Raw genomic sequence first — 23,296 nt, 5'->3', positions numbered from 1 at the left:
TAATGACAACCTTTTGGTATAAAACTCTTCAATCAATCAACTACGTGAGCCTTGCACTCCAATCAGAAAATATCTCCTTGGACGACGAGATGAAACTCATTAAGACTCTTATTGAAGATCTAAATCGACTGAGATCATCTTGGACCAGCATCCTTAATGAGGCACGTTTGATAGCATCTGGTCTTGCTTCTTTTGGTTTTCAATCAGAATTTGTGAAGAAGAGGACGAAAAAAAGGAAGACCTTTCACGAAGAGGTGAGGAACACCGCTCATTTCCATGAAGACGAAGCAAAAGAGTTTGAGGTGAGCGTATTCAATACCGCTCTTGATACTCTTATTCAGCAGGTCAGCGATAGATTCCAAGCTGCTGAGAAGACGACGAATATGTTTTCGTTCTTGTGGTCATTGAAATCTCTTGTTATGTCAAATGAAGAAGAATCAGAAGAAAGTGTTGAAGCACCTATCCAATTGGAGGAGAAATGCAAGGTCTTGGCACAAATCTAGGCGACCGATGTTGAGGAAGAGAAACTTATTGAAGAGGTCCGCCACCTCGATGCTCTGAAGCGATCCAATCTTTTTGGTCCAAAAGAATCTCTCACTTCCATGACGTTATTGAATGGAATATACCAGAAAGGTCTTCAGCCGCTCTTCGAATCAGTCTGAATTTTGCTGCGCATCTTCAACACCACCCCTGTTTCTGTTGCGGAAGGCGTGAGATCTTTTAGTAAGCTTGCTCTAGTTAAGACAGCTTTAAGGTCTACAATGAGCCAAGAACGACTCACGAATCTTCTGGTTATTTCCATTGAGCATGATCTTGCCAAAAAGTTGTGCTACAGTGAAGTGATTTCCGAATTCGCCATGAATAAAGCTCGAAAGATCAATTTCCTCTGAAGTTGAAACAATAATAGCTGTTGTATTCTAGACAAATTTTTGCTCTTAACACCCAATGGTGTTTAATGATTGTCTTTGGTCTGTTTCTACCATGTTCTAGTGTCGACTTTATCATTTTATGTATGAGTGTATAACCAAGTCAAAAGACCATTGCAATTATCTAGAAATAAACTGTTCAAATGTTCATTAATTAAAATTAAAAAATTCTATATTCTTTTATCCTCTTTGATTTGTTATCAAATGGCTTATTATATGTATTGAATTATGGATCATTAGATCAGCTTTCACTTTCAGTAGGGCGCTTGGGAAATTTTGACCCTGGGCGCCGCAAAGGCTCACGGCGGGCCTGTGTTCTTTATATGGTTCACTGGAAACTACCTCAGAGTAAGATGAAGAATCTCCATCTCCTAAATACTCATTATAAATTAGACCATTCTTTTTATTGATCTTGAAAAGATTTCTACAGCCCCAGCAGCATCCATAGCACTTGATGATTTTAAGTGATTAATTTCGCATTAATTGCTTTTAAAATGTTCAGCTTTCCATTGATCATAATCGTAGTCAGGATTATTTTTCCTTTTTTCCTAAACAGAACACTTTTTGCAACTTTTTGACATAACATGAACGTCAATGCATCTACCACAGTTTATTGCTGTTACAACTCCATTCAATGATGAAAACTCTTATTTTTGCCAGGTGCCATCAACAGAAACTCGACAATTAGTTGGTTTAGTTTTATCATTAGAGGTGGCTTTTATATCAGATACTGCTTTCTGCATACTAGTACTAGCAGCTTCATAATAGGCTTTACACAATGAGTTATTGAGAGCATGATAAGTTGTTTCTGTGATCAAAAACATATTCAGACATCTACTAACTTTTGTCATTGATTCTTGGCCTTTTCCAACTTCACAAAATGCAACTACTGCTAAAACATAGATTTCGAATTTATGGCGACCCTGTATATTTTCAGATTGTGCACATTCTGGTGAAGTAAAAGACCAAATGCAATAAGGGCAGTCGTGACGATTTAAATTCAGTTTGTGTGCATAGCCCATATGAAAAGAAAGTTCATCTATAAGTTCAACGTTTTTTGAATTACATTCAGGACAACATAAAAAGGAGTTCAAAGAATCTTTTAGTAAAGTAAAATTTATAATCAAGTTATAATTATCTGAATCTAAATTCCTTTCTTTATCTAGAGATTCATCTACTAACTTTCTTTTTTTGATTTTTCAACTATAGTTATCAGCAACATCTTCTAACTGTTTATTGTTAACAAAAAAAATTTTTAAATTTGTATTTAATTCTAGTATCCATATTTTTAGGTTTGGTTGCTTTAATTCTATTTTTTTGATTGCCCATTATATCGATGCCCTTAAAATACACTCAGTTAAAGTTATTATTGAAATTGTTATTATTTAGAAACAATATCTGTTGAAAACAAAAATACATTGATAAAGCATAACAAACAGGCAAAATATATCTCTGCAAACCGCACTAACTTCATTTTCATTAACTTTCTCCTGTTTCATTAATTAATACCGTGCACATTTGAGTAATTTACAGAACATATAGTGGTTTAGAATCATAGCAAAAAAAAACAAAAGAGAGACCACTTATTTTGGTCAATTTGTCAAATATATATAAAGACAAAATGTGTTGCTAAGGTGTTGTTAGGGACATTTTTGAAGTACCCATATTCTAAAACCCAAATTTTTCATATATATACTTCAAATGACCCATCAAACAATATATCATTGGAAAGAGTATAGAATGGCATTTAAAAAGTATATATATATATATACAAATTTGATTTTTTTTTTTAAATCGTGTTTTTTTTTCTAGGGGAACCACCTTAACAAACTATTTTATTCAATGTAATTTTTTATATAGACTTGAAAATTCTCAAATACACTTTTTTTTCTCAATACAATGCCAATTTTTCAAAACCATTGGAGGCAATGGAACATAAGATGATTTAGAGAACAATGAAATATACCTAAATTCATCAACTACAATTTTCTCTGTAACTTTTAAAATACCTAGTTGATTATTTTTAATTTAAAAAAATATGAATTTTTCATTACATATTTTGAGCAGATAACTCTCAAGGTTAACATTATTAACTATTTAAACAGTGAACTTTATCTTTTTCTATATATATACTGGATTCATCCTGATTATTTGATTGATGACGGATAGACATTGGCTTTCTACTTTTCGATGTAGTTATGTATACTGGTGATGGTATTTTTTCAGTTAAGCAGTAAATAGTTGGATTTAAATCCCAAATTAGTGTTACTCTTTTGCCAATTTTTAAATACTTTTTTTTCAAAATGCTTTACAATTTTAAAAGATTTTTAAGAAAGTCCAAAAGGCTCTAATTTTCTAGCTCTTCTAATTTTTGTTCCGAAAAACAAGATATCAGGCAGCGTAAACATGATAGGCCATGTTTCAACAATTATCAAAGATCTTCAAGCTGACGATCTTTTAGTCAAATATTTGCGTGGTACTAAACGAAATGCCAATGAAGTATTAGACTCATTAAATGGTCTTATGTGCCTTAGCACATTTGTTAATAAGTTTACAATTGAAATGGGAACAATTTAGCTGTGCTAAATTACAATTATTATGCAAATTAAAAGTTTTGAAGAATTTTGGTTTAAATGGAAATGTTACATTAGCTAAAGTAAAATTGACAAAACCAGAATTTGAAATATGAAAAGTCAAATGTTAGAGCTAGAATGCAGAAAAAACAATAACAAAAACAAAAACAAACAATAGAATTTCGAAATATTCGTGGACGGTAATGAGTGCATCGCCCATGGCTAATATACTCTTGCATATTGTCATGTCTATGTTGAAACCAACTATAAAGCTAGGGAACTAACGTACTGTTTAATAATTAACAAGCAGTCAAGTAAACAAAAATAGTATATTGGTATAACTTTAATAAATAACAAGTAGTCAAGTAAAAAAAAATTTACGGGTATAATTTGTTATAAATCTTGCTAATATGTTAATAAAGTTTTATTTAAAAAAATATCGACAAATACAGGTATTGATTTCAAATTTAAAAAAAATAATTATAAAAATGACAAAAAGGAGTAAAAACTTGATCAGATGTAAGTTTTTGACATTAAACACAGGATTTAAATGAAAAAAAATGTTTTATTCAGAAAATTACAAAAATAAAATAAAAATACGTTCTTTAAAAATTTAATTACAATCCTAATTTGAAGGCTGATCCAATCTTTGCACTACTGCTGCAACCAGAGCGGCTCCTTTACCACTCCCATCTTCAGCCAATACCAGTTTTACGGTTACAGTAGGTAGCAACATGCGCAACGCGTCATACATAAACATCTTATATGTAGGATGATTTTTAAACAGACTCCCGTCAATTGCCACGGATACTCTTTTTTTCCCCATTCGCTAAGGAATAATTAGTGAAAAAAAGAAAATAATATAAAGGTGATAAGATCAAAAAAATTATAAATCTACATAAAAAGAAAATAATTGATTTGCCTGAATATTATTTTTAATATATATATATATATATATATATATATATATATATATATATATATATATATATATATATATATATATATATATATATAAAAATTCAAAAAGGCGGAGAGAAAAATTATAATAACCAGGGCTCGTGATCAAAAACAAATTAGTTTTTCACCTTTAAAACCTTAAAAATATTTAAAACTAATAAAATAAAAACAATACCCGAATAAGAGCCGCAAGACCTGCCGATGTTAACGTTGCCGATCTTCTTGATATCGCAAAGCATAAATCTTGAATAATTAAGATTTCTTCTACTAAAGCATCTTTATAACCAAGATTGCAAAGAATAGCAATTGCTTCACTTGCGACACCTCTTAAAATTTAAACTAACATGTAAATTATACGGCACTTGATGGTAAGTACTGAAGTATCCGTGTTTTCTTTGAAGGGAGAGATCTCTCTCTTTAAAAAAGCATAGATAAATCGCGTACATGTGAAAGAGGTTGAAGATATATGAAAAGAATGAGAATGTATAAAATTTCGGAAAAAGGAAGTCTGTAAAAATATTTAAAATAAAAAAATAAAAATAACTATAAAGTAGTTTTTATTAAATTAATTGATTATTTTCTTTGAATAACAAATAAATGAGGATTAACAAATAAAAAGAGAAAATAAATTATACTTAAGACTTCATCTCAACAAAAAAAAAAAAAAACTCTTAAAAGTAAAGTATACTTAAGACTCCATAATTGCTACAACACAGTCGGTAAAATAACTATAAACCAGTAAAATGCAAACATTTTTGCAAACCATTTATATATTTTTGGCAAACCACAAATATGTTAATACTTTAAAAATATATAGGTTTATTTAATAATACTATTAGACATAAATTATTATAAATTATTAATATTTTTAGACATAAATTAGGATATAAATACTATAGAGGTGAAGTAAATTAAAAATACATACAGCAACTGAGGGATTCGGCCATTACTTATTTATGTACATTACTTATTTATGTTCATTACTCAGTTATATATCTTAATAAATAAATATTTATTTTTGCACTATAATTTGCAATTATGAATCCAAAATGATAATATTTAAAATTGCGTAGACTATTTTTTCATATTAAAAAGAATAATTTTTCATATTAAAAGCAAAAATATTACTGTTATTATAACATCGTATCATCGTAACATCGTATAAAGCAAGAAGGATCTTCTAGCTTTATACATGACACAGTGACTTTTTCTATAAGGATCATCTTTATAGAAGACGTCTCTGTAGCAGCTACCAAATAGTTACCAAGTTTGATTTTGAAAATATTTACTGATTTAGAATTGACAGTTTTATATGGTAAAGTTTTCGATCATTGACTATTCTGTTATTGAAAAATTTGGTTCTTTTTCTGTTTTGTATTGAGTATATTTTGCATAAAACATTAGTTTTTTAACCAATGATTCATCTGATGTATAGTTTGTGCTAGAATAATTTTTATACATTAAAAGTTGTCTGAATGATGCACCATGCCTTGCATGGTGCATCATTCAGACACTTGCATGGTGCATCATTCAGACACTTGCATGGTGCATCATTCAGACGTGTTTGCACAAATGACTTTTAAAACAAGAAATTGTATGTAAATATTTGACTTGTAAACTTTAAATAATTGACTATGTAAACTTCACATTATGTAATATTAAAAATTATATAAAGTTTTACAGTTTTACTTTTACTTAAAAAATACATTGCGGCAATATCTCCTTAATTTTGATTTATAGCATTTATTTGTTATTTTATAAAGATTTATAAAGTCTTTCGTTTATTAAATAGTGTTAAAATTTATAACTATGCCTTAGTGGCCAAAGTGGTTAGCTCTCTTCGCTTCTGTAGTGAATCGCGGGGGTTCAAATTTTTTCGTTTGCACATTTAATTCAAAAAAAAAAAAAATTTCAATTTTGTAAAATACAAAATGATACATTTTAAAGTTTTTATAGATAATATATATATATAACATATATAAAGATGTTATATACTATAACAAACAAAAGGGAGATAATTTTAAAAAAAGCTTAAAATTTCAAAAAACTTAAAAAATCAAAGCACTTGAAAGAAATTTGTTGCGCATATGTCATAGAGATACTAATATTATTAAGGTGCATAGGTAAAAAGTTGTCTGCGCATTTAACACACATAAAAAGATAAAACTTTCTTATTGGAAAAAAGAATTTAGATTCAAACATTAATTTTTTTCAAAAATAATTAACGGGGTGATGGTAATTATTAATATTTTGACTCCGTGATTTTAATTAGATTTTTAATTAGATTTTTTAATTAGATTTTAAATATTTTTAATTAGATTTTAAATACAAAAACTTTTTGTATAAAATGGTGCACTTTTGACTTAATTTCATTAGTTTACCAGTGGAATTCAACTTGACACATATTGTTCATATTGAAAAGAAATATTCTTGCCTCATTTCAACGATCAAAAATGTCACCAAGAAAAAACAAAATCTAGAGATATTTTCAAAAAACAAGTGACGGTGCTGAATGCAAGGCGTGCAAAAAGACTTTGAAAACAAAAGATGGAAACACAAGCGGACTTCATCGTCACCTCGAAAAAAAACACAGCCAAGATAATTTTGAGTATTCTGAAAAAACTGACGACTCTCTTCTTCCTCCTCCTAAGAAGAAACAACGAACCATGGTCGAAATGCTTGAAAAAAAATCCAAACATGACAAAGACAATTCCATTCAAAAACAATTTGACTCTGCAATGCTGGATTACTTTTGCACTGATCTGGCATCCTTTTTAGCAGTCGAAGGAAGAGGTTACAAGAAATTGTTTGACATTGCAAACCCTAAACTGAGCCTTCATCACAGAACAACATATTCAAGAAAGCTTTCAATTTGGTCAAGAGAAGTTCAAGATGGAATGAAGAGCATAATAACGGAGATTTCGCCAAATCTAAAAAGTGCTGCATTTACTTCGTCAGACTTGAAACACAAGAGCCAACATCTGAACTGAATCCTATTTTGAGCGAAATGTGCCAGGATGAATATTTCCCTGATGCCAAAAAAGACTTTCCGATTCTTGACTGGTGGAAATTGCATTCAAATACATTGCCAGAACTCTCTTCATTAGCTAGACAAATTTTTGCTATTCCAGCAAGTTCAACTAAATCAGAGAGAGTTTTTAGCTCAGGTGGAAATGTCGTCCGATCATCCAGACACAACTTACACCCAGAAAAAGTAGAACAAATCATCTTAATCAGAGAAAGCATAGTCTTGTTGGAAAAGTTTGGCAAAAAAATTCTGAAATAATATTTGAAAAAGTTGTTTACATTTGACAAATGTCATTTGTGTCTATTTGTCAAAACCATGTTTACATTTTTTTTTTACTTGGATTTTAATAAATTTGTTATCAAAAATTGTTAAATTTCTTGTCTCGTTCTCGGTCTCACGAGAAGTACTAACTTCTCGTCTCGGTTTGAAAAAACCTAGTCTCGCTCATGGTTATTATTTAGATAGGTAATAATATCTGAACCGCTGATAAATTGCAGTTCGAACAACGGCTACCGAAGCGTTTAAAAACTTTTAAAGTTAATAATAAAAATTTTTTTAAATACCTTTAAAAGGTAGACAATAGTTTATATATATATATATATATATATATATATATATATATATATATATATATATATATATATATATATATATATATATATATAAATGTATATTAGGGATATGACTTTTTGGTACCTCCAGTTTCCAATATAAAAAACAGATGAACTTTGATTTGAAAGTAACTGAAAAGAAATTGGTTTGATTTAATTTTTGAAAAAGGTCACCCACCATGACCCTTGATTACACACTGGCTCCCATATATCAGTGAATTTTTTTTTCTTTAAAGTATATCAACCTGGGTCTCAAAAGAACCAGAATTTCATAGAGATTTCAGAAATAATAATGGTTTCAAATAAAAATTAATTGCTTTAATTTTTTATATAAAAAGCAACAATTTTTAATTAAAAATAGAAAAGGTTGCTTTTTATGACATTTTGTTTGCAATACTTTTTTTTTTTTAAATGTTTCAGTAAAAAAGATTATGAATTTTGGAATCACTATAAAATTCTGGTTCCTTTGAGACCCAGGTTGACATACTTTTGAAAAAAAATTCACTGATATATGGGAGCCAGTGTGTAATCGGGTCATGGTGGGTGACCTTTTTCAAAAATTAAATAAAACCAATAACTTTTTAGTTACTTTCAAACCAAAGTTCATTTGCTTTTTATATTGGAAACTGGATATACCAAAAATTTGCCAAAAAGCGACATCCCTAGTATATATATATATATATATATATATATATATATATATATATATATATATATATATATATATATATATATATATATATATATATATATATATATAACTCTTACATGTTGTCCGAAAGTTTTTCCCATATTTTGTTGACAAAAAGTAAAAATTAAAATGCAAGACCGGAATTTTTTTTTTTTCTTAATGGATAGACTGCCTGCCCCAACCAAACCCTCAGTCGATGTAGTAGCATTCCCTTGCGAGTCAGGCTATTTGTCAGTCGAAGTAGCAGCACTCCCTTGCGAGTCAGGCTATAAGATAGTCGATGTAGCAACACTCCACGCATGATTTACAGTACAAATGTTGGACAAAAGTCAAAAGTAATTAAAAGTGATGTATGTGTTGGCGTAAGAATTTTCCTTCCGTGCTTCCCAAATGCAACAAACTATAGAACTATATATATATATATATATATATATATATATATATATATATACAATTTTTATTTTATCAAAAATATCACGAAAGAAAAAAATGATAAAGCATTATCAACATGTAATATTGAAACTTTATAAGATAGTTTCTTGTTTAATTTGAAGCGTAAAAAACTCGCTGTGATTACATTCATAAAAAAATTACCCAAAGTTCATTTCTGCATTTTTGGCTTCCTAATGTGGAGTACTTAACAAGTTCATTTCTGCAATTTTGCCCTCTTAATGTGGAGTACTTGAATTACTTAATGTGGAGTAGACAGTTTTGCTATTAAATTAATCTATAATATTCAGCTCCACAGAAGAAATGCTGAAACGCATGTGAACTTATTTCAATCACAAAGATAAATATTGACTATAGTGAGTCTATGTAGAATACTTCACATTAGCTTCCTTCCTGGTATTCTACATTAGAGCACTGGCTAGTTATAATCACATGCCTTTAAGTTAATAAAACACAATTTTTAACAGATAAACTAAGAATACAGCATAATAAGGTAACATTTCTGCTTACCTACCTCAAATAATAAACTTCACAAATGCACTAAGAAAAATCACAATAAAGTTGGTTTGCATAAATGTAAAAAAATTTGTAAACACCAAGTAATACATTATGCAATACTTTAAGGTTATGTTTACACATGAGATTAGGGCAAAGTGATTGAATAACTTAAAATGCCACCACACATGATACTCAGCTATTAGAATGTAGATGTCTCTAACAATTTCTAAAATGCACCAGTATTCCACATTAAAATACTATTCCACTATCAACACTTCAACTCTATAAATATTTTTCTGCCGCTTACTAAAAAATATTGAAGTAAGGAATAAGTATAGAAATGGTAGGTGTGGAATAGACTTACCAAGACCCATATTTTCCGGGTCCGGAAATACCCAGGCCATACATTAAAAATTAGCAGTTAGTATTTAGCCAAGTTCTTTCTTAAGACAACCATATACATCATACATATTATGTTATTTTGTCTATGAGTTGGCAACAATTTATTGTATGACTTCTTTTAAATTTTAGCTATTTTTGGCACAAGAGAATGTTCTCATATAATAAGGGTGTAATACTATGACACTACGCAAATGAGTCCTGCTTATTTAAAAAATTATTTGGATGTAGTACATACAGGTACATGTTGAGGGTTATTGCATATCATTTATAGATTCTTCTTAGCTTATTTACTAAGCAATGAATAATGACCTAATTTACAAATAAGTCATTATTGTTAGATTGCTTAGTTAATCAGCTTTGTAACTATCTTAACTGCTAATACTTTCTTAATAAATAAATTAATAATTATTTAATAAATATTTACCCACAAAAAACAGAAACATCCTCTGAAGATATTGCATCCATATTCTGAATCTCTTTTGATATAACTCCATGAAACAAAATGCATTTTTGAATTAGCTCTACAATGCATAACCTCACAAGTTCTCCAAGATACATGCCAGATATCATCTTTTCAAAACTAAAAGCAAAAAAAATTGAAATGCTCGCTTGCAGTTATTGCAGTGAACTTATGAAATTATTTCAACAATTTTTTGAATTGTTGTCATGATTTCTTGCAGAAAAAAGGTAAAACACAAATAAACAAACAATTATTTTAAGAAAAATAATAATAAATTTAAAATAGAAAAAAACCAAGAATAAAAAAGTATAACTAATGACAAAAAAAAATAAAAAAATAATAACATCTGTTGTCCAGGATGAATAGATTTCTCATCCACCATTAAATCAAACTTAGTTGCAACAAATGCTAGTTGATCTCTTTCACCAAATGCCCCCCATTCCATATTAACAATAAACTAAAAAGAAAGTCAAAATAAATAAAACAAAATAAATATTAGTTTTAATTGCAAATTGTAACAAATTGTAACCCTATTATTGTTACATTAATTTATATGGCGTTTTCAGGAAAAAAAGAAAAAAACGAAGAATAATAAAAAAAAAGATTGCTGTCACTCCCTTGCAGCAGCAGGCTATATAGATAGTCAATGCATGTACTGACAGAGTGTTTATCTAAACACACATTCATATATATATATATATATATATATATATATATATATATATATATATATATATATATATATATATATATATATATAAAGATATATATAAACACACTAAACACACATTCATATATATACATATATCTGTATATATATATATACACACACACACACACACACACACACACACACACACACACACACACACACACACACACACACACACACATATTAACAAAAAACAAAACAACTTTTTCTATGGTACTTTAAGTTTCATGCCTATACAGCAATCATCAGCCATTGAATGCAAAATCAAAAACAAAAAAACCTGCTAAAAATTACAAAATACTTGATGGCAACCAAAGAAAAAACAAAATATTAGCTAATCACTGGTGTCAAAAAAAGAGAAGAGGAATTTATTCTTGTGCCTGCATTTTGAAATCAACTCATTTCGTTTATTTAACAAGTTTTATATTATAAAATAAGGAGTTTTTCGTATATGCAAAGATTACAAATTTTTGACGAGAAGTTATAAGGATTGCAATGTTTCACAATTTTCCACTTAATTAAGGGTGTAAACATTTTGTCTTTTATGTCCCAATTTCTTTAGACAATTCTGTATCATTTTTATATTTATTAATGTTAAAATTTTTTAGGTGATTAGCATACCGAAATACACTTTTTCTTTGTAGTCAGGTTTATTAGACAACACGGTGGTTTGATAAACGATGTTCTTCGTCAAGCACTGATTGTTCATGGGGCAGATAGATTTGTTGACACAGTTGCATGTTTTCTCCTCATCTTTACCTTGGCTATATAATATCCTGTGATTGTAAGAATTAATGATGGACTTGATGTTTGGCATACATGAGTAGCTTATTTTAATGGTATTTCGATTAAATATCTTACGAAGTTTGTGACCAACCGGAAAGTGCAGGTCTACCATGCTCAAAAAATGACTGCCTATTTTTGTTGCAACATTGGTACTGAAAGGTGGGTTGTACCAGATTATGTTTCGCTTGTAATTTTTGAATGGGATCGGTTTTTTATTTGAATGGTAAGCAATTTGCAGATAAAAACTGATTTACATAATGCATCTTGATAAGAAGGAATGGATTGTTTAAAAATATTTTTGTTAGAAGAATTGATTGACAATCTTAGTTCGATAGTTTGAGGAAGGCTTTTTAGTATACTAGGAGGGTGGTTAGAGTCAGGATTTATATAACTGATGGAATTACCAGGTTTGCAATAAGGTTGGAAAGAATTGTCATTAAGATTAAACGTTAAGTCCAGATAATTAACAATTTTAAAATTACAGCTGATGGATATAAGAAAATCATCATTTTAAAAAATTTTCACAAAGTGCTTTTTAATTTTTTCTATTTGTTTGCCACTCTGGTTCTTAAACACTGCTAGACCATCATCTTTATACAATCCGAATTCATCTTTATTTTAAGACTGCGATAACTGAAATAAAATAAATATTCCAACTAATTTACAAACTTCTGTGCCATCAAAGGCTCCCATGGTGACATCAAATAAACCTCCACTTTTTTTAATCCAGACTTCACCATTGTTAAATAATAATGATTTCCTGGCAAGATGTATTAACTTTTTTTAATCTTGTTTTATAATTAAGTACTTTTCAGCAAAGGTTATAGTGTTGTTCAATAAATTTTCATTAATTGAAGGATAAAAATCAGTTATATCAAAAATCAAGAATTTGTATAGAAGTTTTTCTTTAATACTTTGAAACCAATCTATAACGTTCTGTGAGTTTAGCCATTGATGCAAACTTTTTTTCTAAGATCACTATTTATTTTTGATAGCAGAACTTTAGAAATTCTTCCTACTTCACTTTTTGCAGGATTTAATAGCCGAACCGTAAGGTTGTTTAAAAAATTATCCATGTGGTCTTTATATATATATATATATATATATATATATATATATATATATATATATATATATATATATATATATATATATATATATATATATATATATATTAGTGATGTACCGATTAATCGGCATCGGCTTAATCGGCCACTTTTTGTACAATCGGAATCGGTATCGGCCTTTTTTTATTAATTTACCGATATGCATTACCGATGGCATTTTAATACTTTTATCCTGCATTTTGATAATTATTAAATAATAAATAATCTAAACTTTATGCATCGCTTAGAATTTTTAGAAAAATTGTTTATTTTGACTTTGTTTACAGGCAAGTTTATTTATTTGGGTGCAAGTATTTGTTTACCAGTATGGATTACATGAAAAAATTTACCCAATTTAAAGCTCTATGGCTTTATATCTTCAAAACTTTAATAATTAGTTAATTCATCGGTATCGGCATCGGTATCGGCCTTTTCCTATCCATCAGCATCGGTATCGGCATCGGCCAAAAAAGTGTTATCAGTACATCACTAATATATATATATGTATATATATATATATATATATATATATATATATATATATATATATATATATATATATATAAATACTAGGGCGATTCATATTTGGCGAATTTTTGAAAATCAAGTTGGTCCTACCTGGAATGGTTGACCACCAATATAAAAATAATTTTAAGCCCAAAAATTTTAATGTCACATGACTTTAGAGGTCCTCGCCAGTCAAATTTGTGTATAAAAACATAGCAAACTTCAGGGGTCTGGCGGGGACCTTTAAAATCAAAAACACGGAAAGCCAACTTTTCTTCTATATGGTATATTTTGGACTACTTATTTATAATAGGGTAGGACCAAAAAGAAATACGGTGATATTATTAAAAAAAACAGTTTTTTTACATAAAATGACGCATTACTATGTATAACTGACGCTGGTTTATTCTTCATATTTAGGCCAAATTTTGAAAATTAATATTAGAACTAACCATTAATAATGTTTATATAGAAGGGGCATGTCAATAGCTACCCACCCCCTCACCCTATTATTGGAGATTTATACCCCCTCTATCTCTTATTTGTTGGAGAGGGGGGGGGGGGAAGATTTTATAATACAATTTTTAAAATAATATGATTTTATATATCATTTTATTTAAAATTTTCTTTAGAAAAAAAGACAATATAAACATTAAATTATGATAACATTTTTATTCCTGAATATTTTGGAGCATTTATTAGTTTCCGCGGTTTTATAAACTAACATATTGTCGTATTTGTGGAAGACATATTGTTGTAATTTTACATTATGTGTGTGTATGTGGTGTATCCATAACAACCTATAAAAGGTATACTAACTGCAGTTATATACAAATTAATTATTGTAAAATACATGTGACTTAAACAAAGAATGAATATCAATTGTTTTCTTTAATCAAATTACTGTTTAAAAACCAAGATGCCAAGATCGACAAGACTTAAACAAGGGCATATCTTTTTGAAGAAGAGGATCTTAAAGAAAATCTTTCAGAAATAATGTTTTCAACAAATACAGACATTATTCTCTACTTTCAGTTTAGACAATCTGGAGACAAAATAACTCCAACAAAAAAGGTGATTGCTTGTACCATTGGTCGTCAAACAGCAAAGTGTTCTGGTCTTGGTAGCTGTCCTGAAAACTGCATTATGTTCGCAGTTAAGAAACCATGGATAGACGGATGATACAAGGATGGGATACTACCGACCCATTTATGAGGTAGGCCAAACAAAATTTAATTCATATTAAAGGGACAGGTTACCATAAACACACCACAAAATTTGGATAATATAATATTTTCTAAACCTGTTATATATATTGTTAAAGGAAGCATATCACTGATCTGATCAACAGCTGGGAGAATTTAAAGAAAAGTAAGGGTAAGAACTCAAAAGAAGCAGGAAAAGCTAGACAAGATTTCAAAAAAAAAGGAAAGAAGGTTTTCTGGATTGCTAAACCAAATATCCAAGATATTCTAAAAAAGACTTGTTTTAATAAGGAATCATATTGTACCGATATGAAATTTTTGAGAGATCAAAAGACCAGTCGTAAAATGACTCTGGGTAAAAAAGACAAACTTTTTAACCGGAGAATTAAGAAGAGAGAACAGAGAAAATTGAAACATCCACAGTTAGTACACAGTGTTGAACAGTTTTCTCAGAGAGATGATTTTACTACAGAGCTTCAGTTTTCCTCAGAAACCAGTGATATAAATACCAGCATAGACTCAGAGTGTTCGTTTGATTTCGATCAGCCAGGTCCAAGTAAAGGCACTCTACAGTTAGCGAAGGATTTTGTAAAAGATATTGCCATGATTTCAGTTTCCAAAAATATTTCCTCCAGAGATTTGCTGCATGTGTGTACAGATTTGGTTGTTAGTTCAGGTGGAAATGTTGAAGACTTTTTACTGTCTCAATCTACTATTTGGCGGGCACAAAAGAAAACCATCCAGCAAAATGCCGCAAAGCTCAAAACAAGGGTTAAAAAAGCTGCTGAGGAAGCACTTTTCCCCATAATAGCTCACTTTGATGGAAAAATTATGGAAGATATTACTAATGGGAAAAAAGAAAAAAGAGACAGGTTTGCTGTTTCAGCTAATATTGATGGAGAAATCAAGCTTCTTGGAATTCCAGCAATGGAGCATGGGACTGGAGCTGCTCAGTATGAAGCTTTGTATAATGTACTGGAAGATTATGGAATGCGTGACGATGTGAAGGAACTATGTTTTGACACAACTGCCTCAAATACTCAAAGACATTCAGGAACCAATATTAGGTTCAGTCAAAGACAGGAATCTATTTTATTAGAGCTTGTCTGCAGGAGGCATATATATGAACTTCATCTCAAACATTTCTGGGAGCAAATTACCTCAGGCAAAAGAGCAACTCCAGAAAATTTAATGTTCAAACGGTTTCAGACAAACTGAAATGACATCAAGGAAACTGTTGGTTCTTCCAATTTAATAAGGTTTGATACCAATTCCATCAGCAATACTTTCTTGGCAACCCAGATTGAGGAAACTATCCAGTTATGCAAAGATGTATTAAACACTGACATATTTCCAAGAGGGGATTATAGGGAGTTATTGGAAGTTACCCTGATGTATCTGTATCATAAAATATTTTTTTAAAGTTCGAGTTCCAGGCTGTGTTTCTCATGCTAGGTTCATGTCAAAAGCCATTTACTAGTTGAAGATTCAGATATTGAGTACACATCTGCCCTATGATTTGACTGCTACCCAAAATAAAGAGTTGAAGACAATGGCAGAATTTATCTCGATTTTATATTTTACTTGGTTTCTGAGAACCTCATTGCCCTCAGCGGCACCATTTCAGGATGCAAAAGCCTATTGGCAAATGGTGCAGTACAAAGAATATGTAGTGAAACGCTGATTCCAAGAGAGTTCTAAACAGAATTGAAAGTACAATGATGTCAATGAAGAGACACACCTTGTACTTAGATGAAACTTTAATTCCACTTGCTCTCCTAGACCCTACCCTTCCTGATGTGGAGAAAGAAAACATCACAAAAACATTACTCTCGAAACCAGTTCCTGATCATTTTCAGCATTCAGAGAAGTCAAACTTGATAAACGTGTTAAAATTTAAACAAGAAGTGTCACCAGGACTTGCTCCATTAATTGGAGAGAACTCTTGGCTCATCTTCAGTTTATTAAACCGACAAGAATGGAGGACAAACTTTGGTTAAACTGTCCTGCTCCTATGTGGTGCTATGTTGACCAGTTCAAAACATTTTCCAATTTTGTAAGTAAACTTGAAGTAGTGAACGATTGTTCTGAAAGGGCTGTAAAACTTGTATTAGAGTTTGTGAACAATGTTCACAATGAGGATGATCGTCAAGAACTTATACTAGCTGTGCAGCAAAGACGAGATCACCTCCGTGGGTCAGATACCAAGGAACAGTTGCAGCTAGCGTATGAAGCAACAGGAAAGCAGAGAAAAAAATAACATGATTTATATACTATATTAATGCATTGCAATATATTATATTATATTTACATATCATAACTTTAATATTTATATTGCCAAATGATGTTTTTTTTTGCTAAAGAAAATAAAGTAATTTTAAATAATATGATTTATAATAAAATTTAAATAACTTCGCCCCCTTTCCAACAAAAAAGCGATAGAGGGGGGTATATATTTCCAATAATAGGGTGAGAGGGCCGGGTAGCTATTGACATGCCCCTTCTATATAAACATTATTAATGTTTAGTTCTAATATTAATTTTCAAAATTTGGCCTAAATATGAAGAATAAACCAGCGTCAGTTATACATAGTAATGCGCCATTTTATGTAAAAAAAACTGTTTTTTTTGCCACTTTCTCCACATCATGTGGAATAAATACCACCGTATTTCTTTTTGGTCCTACCCTATTATAAATAAGTAGTCCAAAATATACCATATAGAAGAAAAGTTGGTTTTCTGTGTTGATTTTAAAGGTCCCTGTTAGACCCCTGAAGTTTGCTATGTTTTTATACACAAATTTGACTGGCGCACAGTGGCTCAAAATCCTTAAAAAGTGGCAAAAAAGGTAAAAAAATAAAGTCTTTAGTTTCTGAATACAAATAACTTTTAATGATGGTAAGGCCAGATGCATAACAATTTAAAACTTTGCAAGAGATAAGACTCGACAGAAAAAAAGTTACTTTGAAGACCACAAATATTAGTGAGTGATAGGTAATAGTGAGTGATAGGTTTAGAGAACTTGGTGATTTATAGTTATTGGTATTTTAGTCATTTTTAAACTTGTTAAAGAACTTGAAACGCCAAAAGTACAAACAGGGTCACCATCTATGGGCAACATGGTACTGTTAGTACTCTGATATTTTACAGCTGTTGATGAAATCAGCCTCTCTAAGAGATACCACAGAGTTTGGGAAAGCTGACAACCAACCTGCCTCAGAACCATAAAACTGAGTTTTAGAGCTGTGCCCTAATTAGGAGATAATAGAATAAGTTGCCTAGTCATAAAAACAGAGACACAAGCAAAACCCACGCATTGAGTCAAGAAGATCCAGCATTCAACATCATAAACTGGAAACAATATATTATAAATACATCTGCACCAGCCTAATAGATGAAGAAGGGATGCAGAGCTGGTCAACAAATAGAACCTGTTTACTCCTTTTTTCCGTTTAAGTCTTTGGTTAGGAGGTCTTCTACAAGGCAGTAGCTGGTTGCGCTTAATATCTGCCAAAGAAGTGTATTTTTATCGAGACACCATCGACGCCTTTACTCAACGAAGAGCTCCAAGGCAGGGGGTGTTTTAAGTTGAGTTGGCTTCTCCTAGACTTTGCCTAAAATAGCGTATCCTACAAGGCAGCAGGACATGAAGCAGGTTGTACTGGGTTACATGTTACCAGTAGCAGGACTTAAAATGATAAAACTGCCATTATTGCCCAAATAAACAATTTATGAGTTTCTTATGCTAAAAATTTTTTTTCTTTCTTCAAGCAAAATTTTAGACTTTTTGTTTTGTAAAAGAGATCCCAAAGTGCCGAGACAAGTTGTGTTCATATTAAAAAGAATGATTTAAAAAAATGTTTGGGTAGAATTTTTTCAAGTAAAACAAAATAATAAAGGTATGCGAAGAAAAACAAACTTTGTTGTTTTACTCAAAGCTCACTATCTCCATGTTAGCCAGTTCCTCAAAGTCTTTAAAAAATACGCTGCAATCTACAGACTTTATAATTTATTCAAGCGCATTTAATTCAAAGAATTTTAGTAAATCTATATTTAATGTCATTGTAGAATTTCGATAAGAAATCTAAAAATTCTTATATTTTTTTTTTATCAAATTATAGAACTTTTTTTTTATTATAGATTACTAAAGAATTTGTTTAGTTACTTATTATTATATAACAATTTTTTTTTTCATCATAAATTACTGTAGAGTTTCTTTTTTAATTTTGTAGAGTTATTTTATTTTCTAAATTTCGTGAAGTTCGCATTAAAAATATGAATTAAATATTTCAGATATTTTAAGCTGGTCTATTACTATGAATTATCTTTGTGTTATATTTATTGTTATTAAATAACTATTGTCCTTATTAAGATTCTGTTAAAAAAATTATTTTGTATTATTTAACAATTTTGACAGCAAGACGCTGGTAGCAGCTTTCGAGTAGGCTTCACAATTTATCTTGTTTTGTACATAAATTTTCACTCTAGACATATAATTTGTTTGCTCTTTATGTTTAATTAATTCTCTACATAATCAAGAACAAATAAGAGCCATATTGTGTTATTATAAAAATTTATCACTTGACAAAGTTAAAAAATCTTAAGTAATCCTTGATAAAAAAAATCTTTTAAATTTAATTCTAAAATAAAGCAGCGTTAACACTGTAAAATTTAACTTGTAGAAGTGTATAAGTATTTAGCTAAGTAATTACAAATGTCTTTTGAAAGAAAAACATTTTTTTTAATACATTAAATGAGTTTTGTTTTGGTTTTTTAGTTTTTTTAAGTTACTATTTATAAAAAAAAATGGTTTTAAGCACTTTATTTATTGTTCAATGTGTGTTTAAAACTTATTCAACTAAAAAGTTCATTTGTTTAAGGATCGTCCATAAATTACGCAATGCAAAATATATTTAAAAAAACATAAGTAGGAGATAATAAGCTCTTTGCCCCTAATATTTTCCCAATGCGCAATCAATAACAGGCCTTCCCAGGAGAGGCGTGCGGTCGCACGCCTTGAGTGAACACGGATATTTTTTTTTTTTTGGATAACTCGGCCACGCTTATTTAGCATATATTAAAAATAACGCATTTTTAAAAAGGCGCTGAAAAAATCAAATTAAATTCGTTGTATTATTTTGTAATTTTCTTAATAATTTATTATTTTCATTAATAAGGAAACAATAACATAAAAATAATATATATATATATATTTTTTTTCTTTGAATTTTTTTTTCTTATAACTTTATAAATTTTTTTTTATTTTACATATTTTTTTTTCTAATTTTAAATTTTTTCACATAAGTATGTCTTTCTACGAAAAATAACTTCTAAGTTCTAGAAGAATTATTATCTACAAGGTTCTAGATAGAGGTATGAACGTTTAGCTCATTCGGTTGAGACATTACATAGCGCCGCGGAGACCCAGGTTCGCATCCCGCATCGGCAGAGCATATTTTTCAAAATAGATTAAAAAAGTTTTCGGTCACATTTTCTGTTTATTTTTTTGACTTGTCTTAAATATCGTTGCTGAAAAAATCAACACCTAAAAATATATTATAAATAATTATAATATAAATAAATAAAATATAAATATAAATAAATAAATTTTTTTTTTATGTTTACTAGACTTGAAAAAAAAAAATTGTAATAAGAAAAATTTTTTTTTATTAAATAAGTATAAATATATATATACATTTCATTTTTATGTTCATATTTTTATATTAATAATAAGAATAAATTATGAATAAAAATAATAAAATAATACGACAATTTAGTTAGGTTTTCTCAGCGCCTTTTTAAAAATGCGTCATTAATATATGCTAAAAAACCGTGGCCAGACTCTCAAAAAATATATATATGCGTGGTCACTCAAAGCGACCGACCGCACGCCTCTCCTGGGAAGGCCTGAATAAGGCGTTTTTTAACACTCATAATGCCAAATTTCAGCTTATTTAACAAATTTATATTGTTTTTGTCCACATTGACCTAGTAATCTTTTTGATTTTTTGATTTAAAAAAATTTATTAAATTTTTGTATCTTTATTTAAAGAAAATAAACGATCTATTGCAAATTGTTTTTACCTTTTCATTCATTATATTTACCTATTATGGTTATACTTTATCTTTGAGGTGTGCTTAATTCATTGATTTCTGCTTTAAACAGTGTAATAACGTAAATAGAATAAATGCAGCACTTAAATAAAGATGCTTTACACAGAAGGATAATCGAGAGGCACTTCCAGAACAAATGTACACTATTTTGGATTTGCATCCAAATGAGAACAAAAACACTTATTGTTAAACAGGTAAAATGCCTAGAAAAGCTGATCCATAAAAAAGGATGATGTTTCACAGTATAGTTTAGCCAAGACACTTTATGCTTTCCCGCAGTATATTTCTAAAATTATCAACAAAAAGACTGGCATTTGTGTTCATAAAAAAGCTAAAGCGCCAAAAAGAGCATTGGCTCAAAAAGCCGCTGTGCACCCTAAGTGCCAAAAACTGGCTCCATTTTTTTTTAAATTGTCATCCTTGATGATGAGTCATACTTTCATTTAAGCAACACTGGGTTTTCTAGGTGTTATACTTCTGATTCAGATGCATTGCCTAATGACATAAAACTCAAAAGAAAAAGCAAATACATGCCAAATGTATAAGTTTAGATAGCTTGTCCAAGAAAGGAGTCTTAAAGTATTACATTGCTCTTACAGGCCAATAAGTTGACAAGGATGTGTTCATTCCCAAATTTCTGGTTAAATTAAAGAAGTTTATTAATGAGGTTCACAAAAACGACGAAATTTCGTTCTGGCCTAATCTTGCTTCCGTTCACTATTCAAGCAAAGTTCAAGATTACCTAAAACGCAAAAATATCAAATATGTGCTGAGAGACAAAAACCCTGCTAATGACCCAAATTGGGCGGAGGATTTTTGGACTGAAATTAAAAGATTGATGTATGCAGATAATTGGCAAGCTGAGCAAGCTTTGACCATACTACTTATTATGTTGAAAATTTTTTTTTCATAAACAAAAACTGATTTAATTGTTTAGCTCAAAACCTGAGGTAAGCTATTTATTATGCTAGCATGAAACTGTTAAGTTATAATTACAACCATTATATTTTGCTAAAAACTTTCATTAATGCATTCAAGTTTTTTTATGTTTATTATCAAAATTTATAATAATATTTAATATTTATAATCAATATTTATAAAAAAATAAAACTTATTTAATACAAAACAAATTGTTACAAGAATTTATGAGACAAAAAAAATACTTATAAACTTTCACTTAAAAACAATGCTACAAAAAATTTTAATGATTGAGTTAACATTTATTAATTTAATTAGCCACATGTTCTGTTCTAACACTTTTAATTAGTAATTTAAACATAGAATCGGAATTTGCACTCTCTTCTCTATAGAAAGTTTTTCAAAATCTCTTTTTATTACAAGAAATTAATGCAAAAAGATGTCTGATGCTCCATTGTTCCCAGATTTCTAAATCTCATATTTTATCTCAGAAGTTAAGTTTTAAAAAATTTTCGAAAATCTTTAACGATGTTATTAACAATGGTGTGTCTAAATTGCATCTCTCATACATGGGTTTGATCTTATACCTCTCCAAAGAAGACAGCACTATCTGCATAAAATCTTTCCTCTAATGCATTTCTGGAACCTATTGACCACACTTTTTTTGTCTTTTCAAAGAAACAGGTTATCCACTGTTAAACATCAAAATCACTTCATCTTCTGGTGCTAAAGTAATATAAACTGCTCTAAAGCTTGTAATCAACCTTTTAATTCCAAAACACTTTACAAACTAATTGATTGTGGTATTACTGGAGATGTAATAAGATGCAAATTTGGAACCTCTCACTTATAAAGGGAGCAATATACTACTACATCACTTTTTGAATTGATATATATTGATAAATGGCAACACTTTTACTAAATCTTATGTTTCTTGGATTAAATTAAATTTGAATTACTAGCTTCTCATGGAAGTCATACATACAACCTATTACAAAGTTTGCAACAGCTTTGCCTCTCTTTATTGTGCTCCCCATAATCTTACTTGATTCTCTACCGCTATGGAATACTATTGTCATATATGGGCTGGTTCTTCTAATGAGGCACACATTGCATTTAAATGTTATATATAACACTATATAGGCTCTACCTTTCCAGATACTTGTCCACTACTCTCTACTACTAAATGTTATTAGACCTAGCTCTAGCTGAAGTCTATATTCGATTGCCACTAGGTTGTATTTTTCAGGTTGCATTTTTTCTCTATTTTAAAAAACAATCATGGTTGCTGCTCAAGCAAGTTTGTTGAAAGTGAATTAATTTATAAAAAAATATTTGTGCCAAAATAA

At 29.6% G+C, this 23,296-nt stretch overlaps 1 protein-coding gene across 3 annotated transcripts in view; it reads right to left on the bottom strand.

Annotated features, from left to right (window-relative positions):
* Positions 1 to 3,814: 3,814 nt before the first annotated feature.
* The window catches only part of LOC100212254 (hexokinase-2), a 46,179-nt gene continuing 26,697 nt past the window's right edge, over positions 3,815 to 23,296 (bottom strand). For all 3 annotated transcript variants that reach the window (XM_065792652.1, XM_065792653.1, XM_065792654.1), the window contains exons 5-8: positions 10,944 to 11,056; positions 10,564 to 10,719; positions 4,635 to 4,785; positions 3,815 to 4,328 (exon numbers count right to left, since the gene is read on the bottom strand). In XM_065792652.1, coding sequence (XP_065648724.1) covers positions 4,125 to 4,328; positions 4,635 to 4,785; positions 10,564 to 10,719; positions 10,944 to 11,056 — 624 coding nt within the window. In that variant the 3' untranslated portion in view covers positions 3,815 to 4,124. The remainder of the gene's footprint in view (positions 4,329 to 4,634; positions 4,786 to 10,563; positions 10,720 to 10,943; positions 11,057 to 23,296) is intronic.

The sequence above is a fragment of the Hydra vulgaris genome, chromosome 03, assembly GCF_038396675.1.
Source record: "Hydra vulgaris chromosome 03, alternate assembly HydraT2T_AEP".
Lineage (NCBI taxonomy): Eukaryota > Metazoa > Cnidaria > Hydrozoa > Anthoathecata > Hydridae > Hydra > Hydra vulgaris.
Note: the sequence above shows the minus strand (reverse complement) of the source record. Positions and strands in the feature narration are given on the sequence as shown.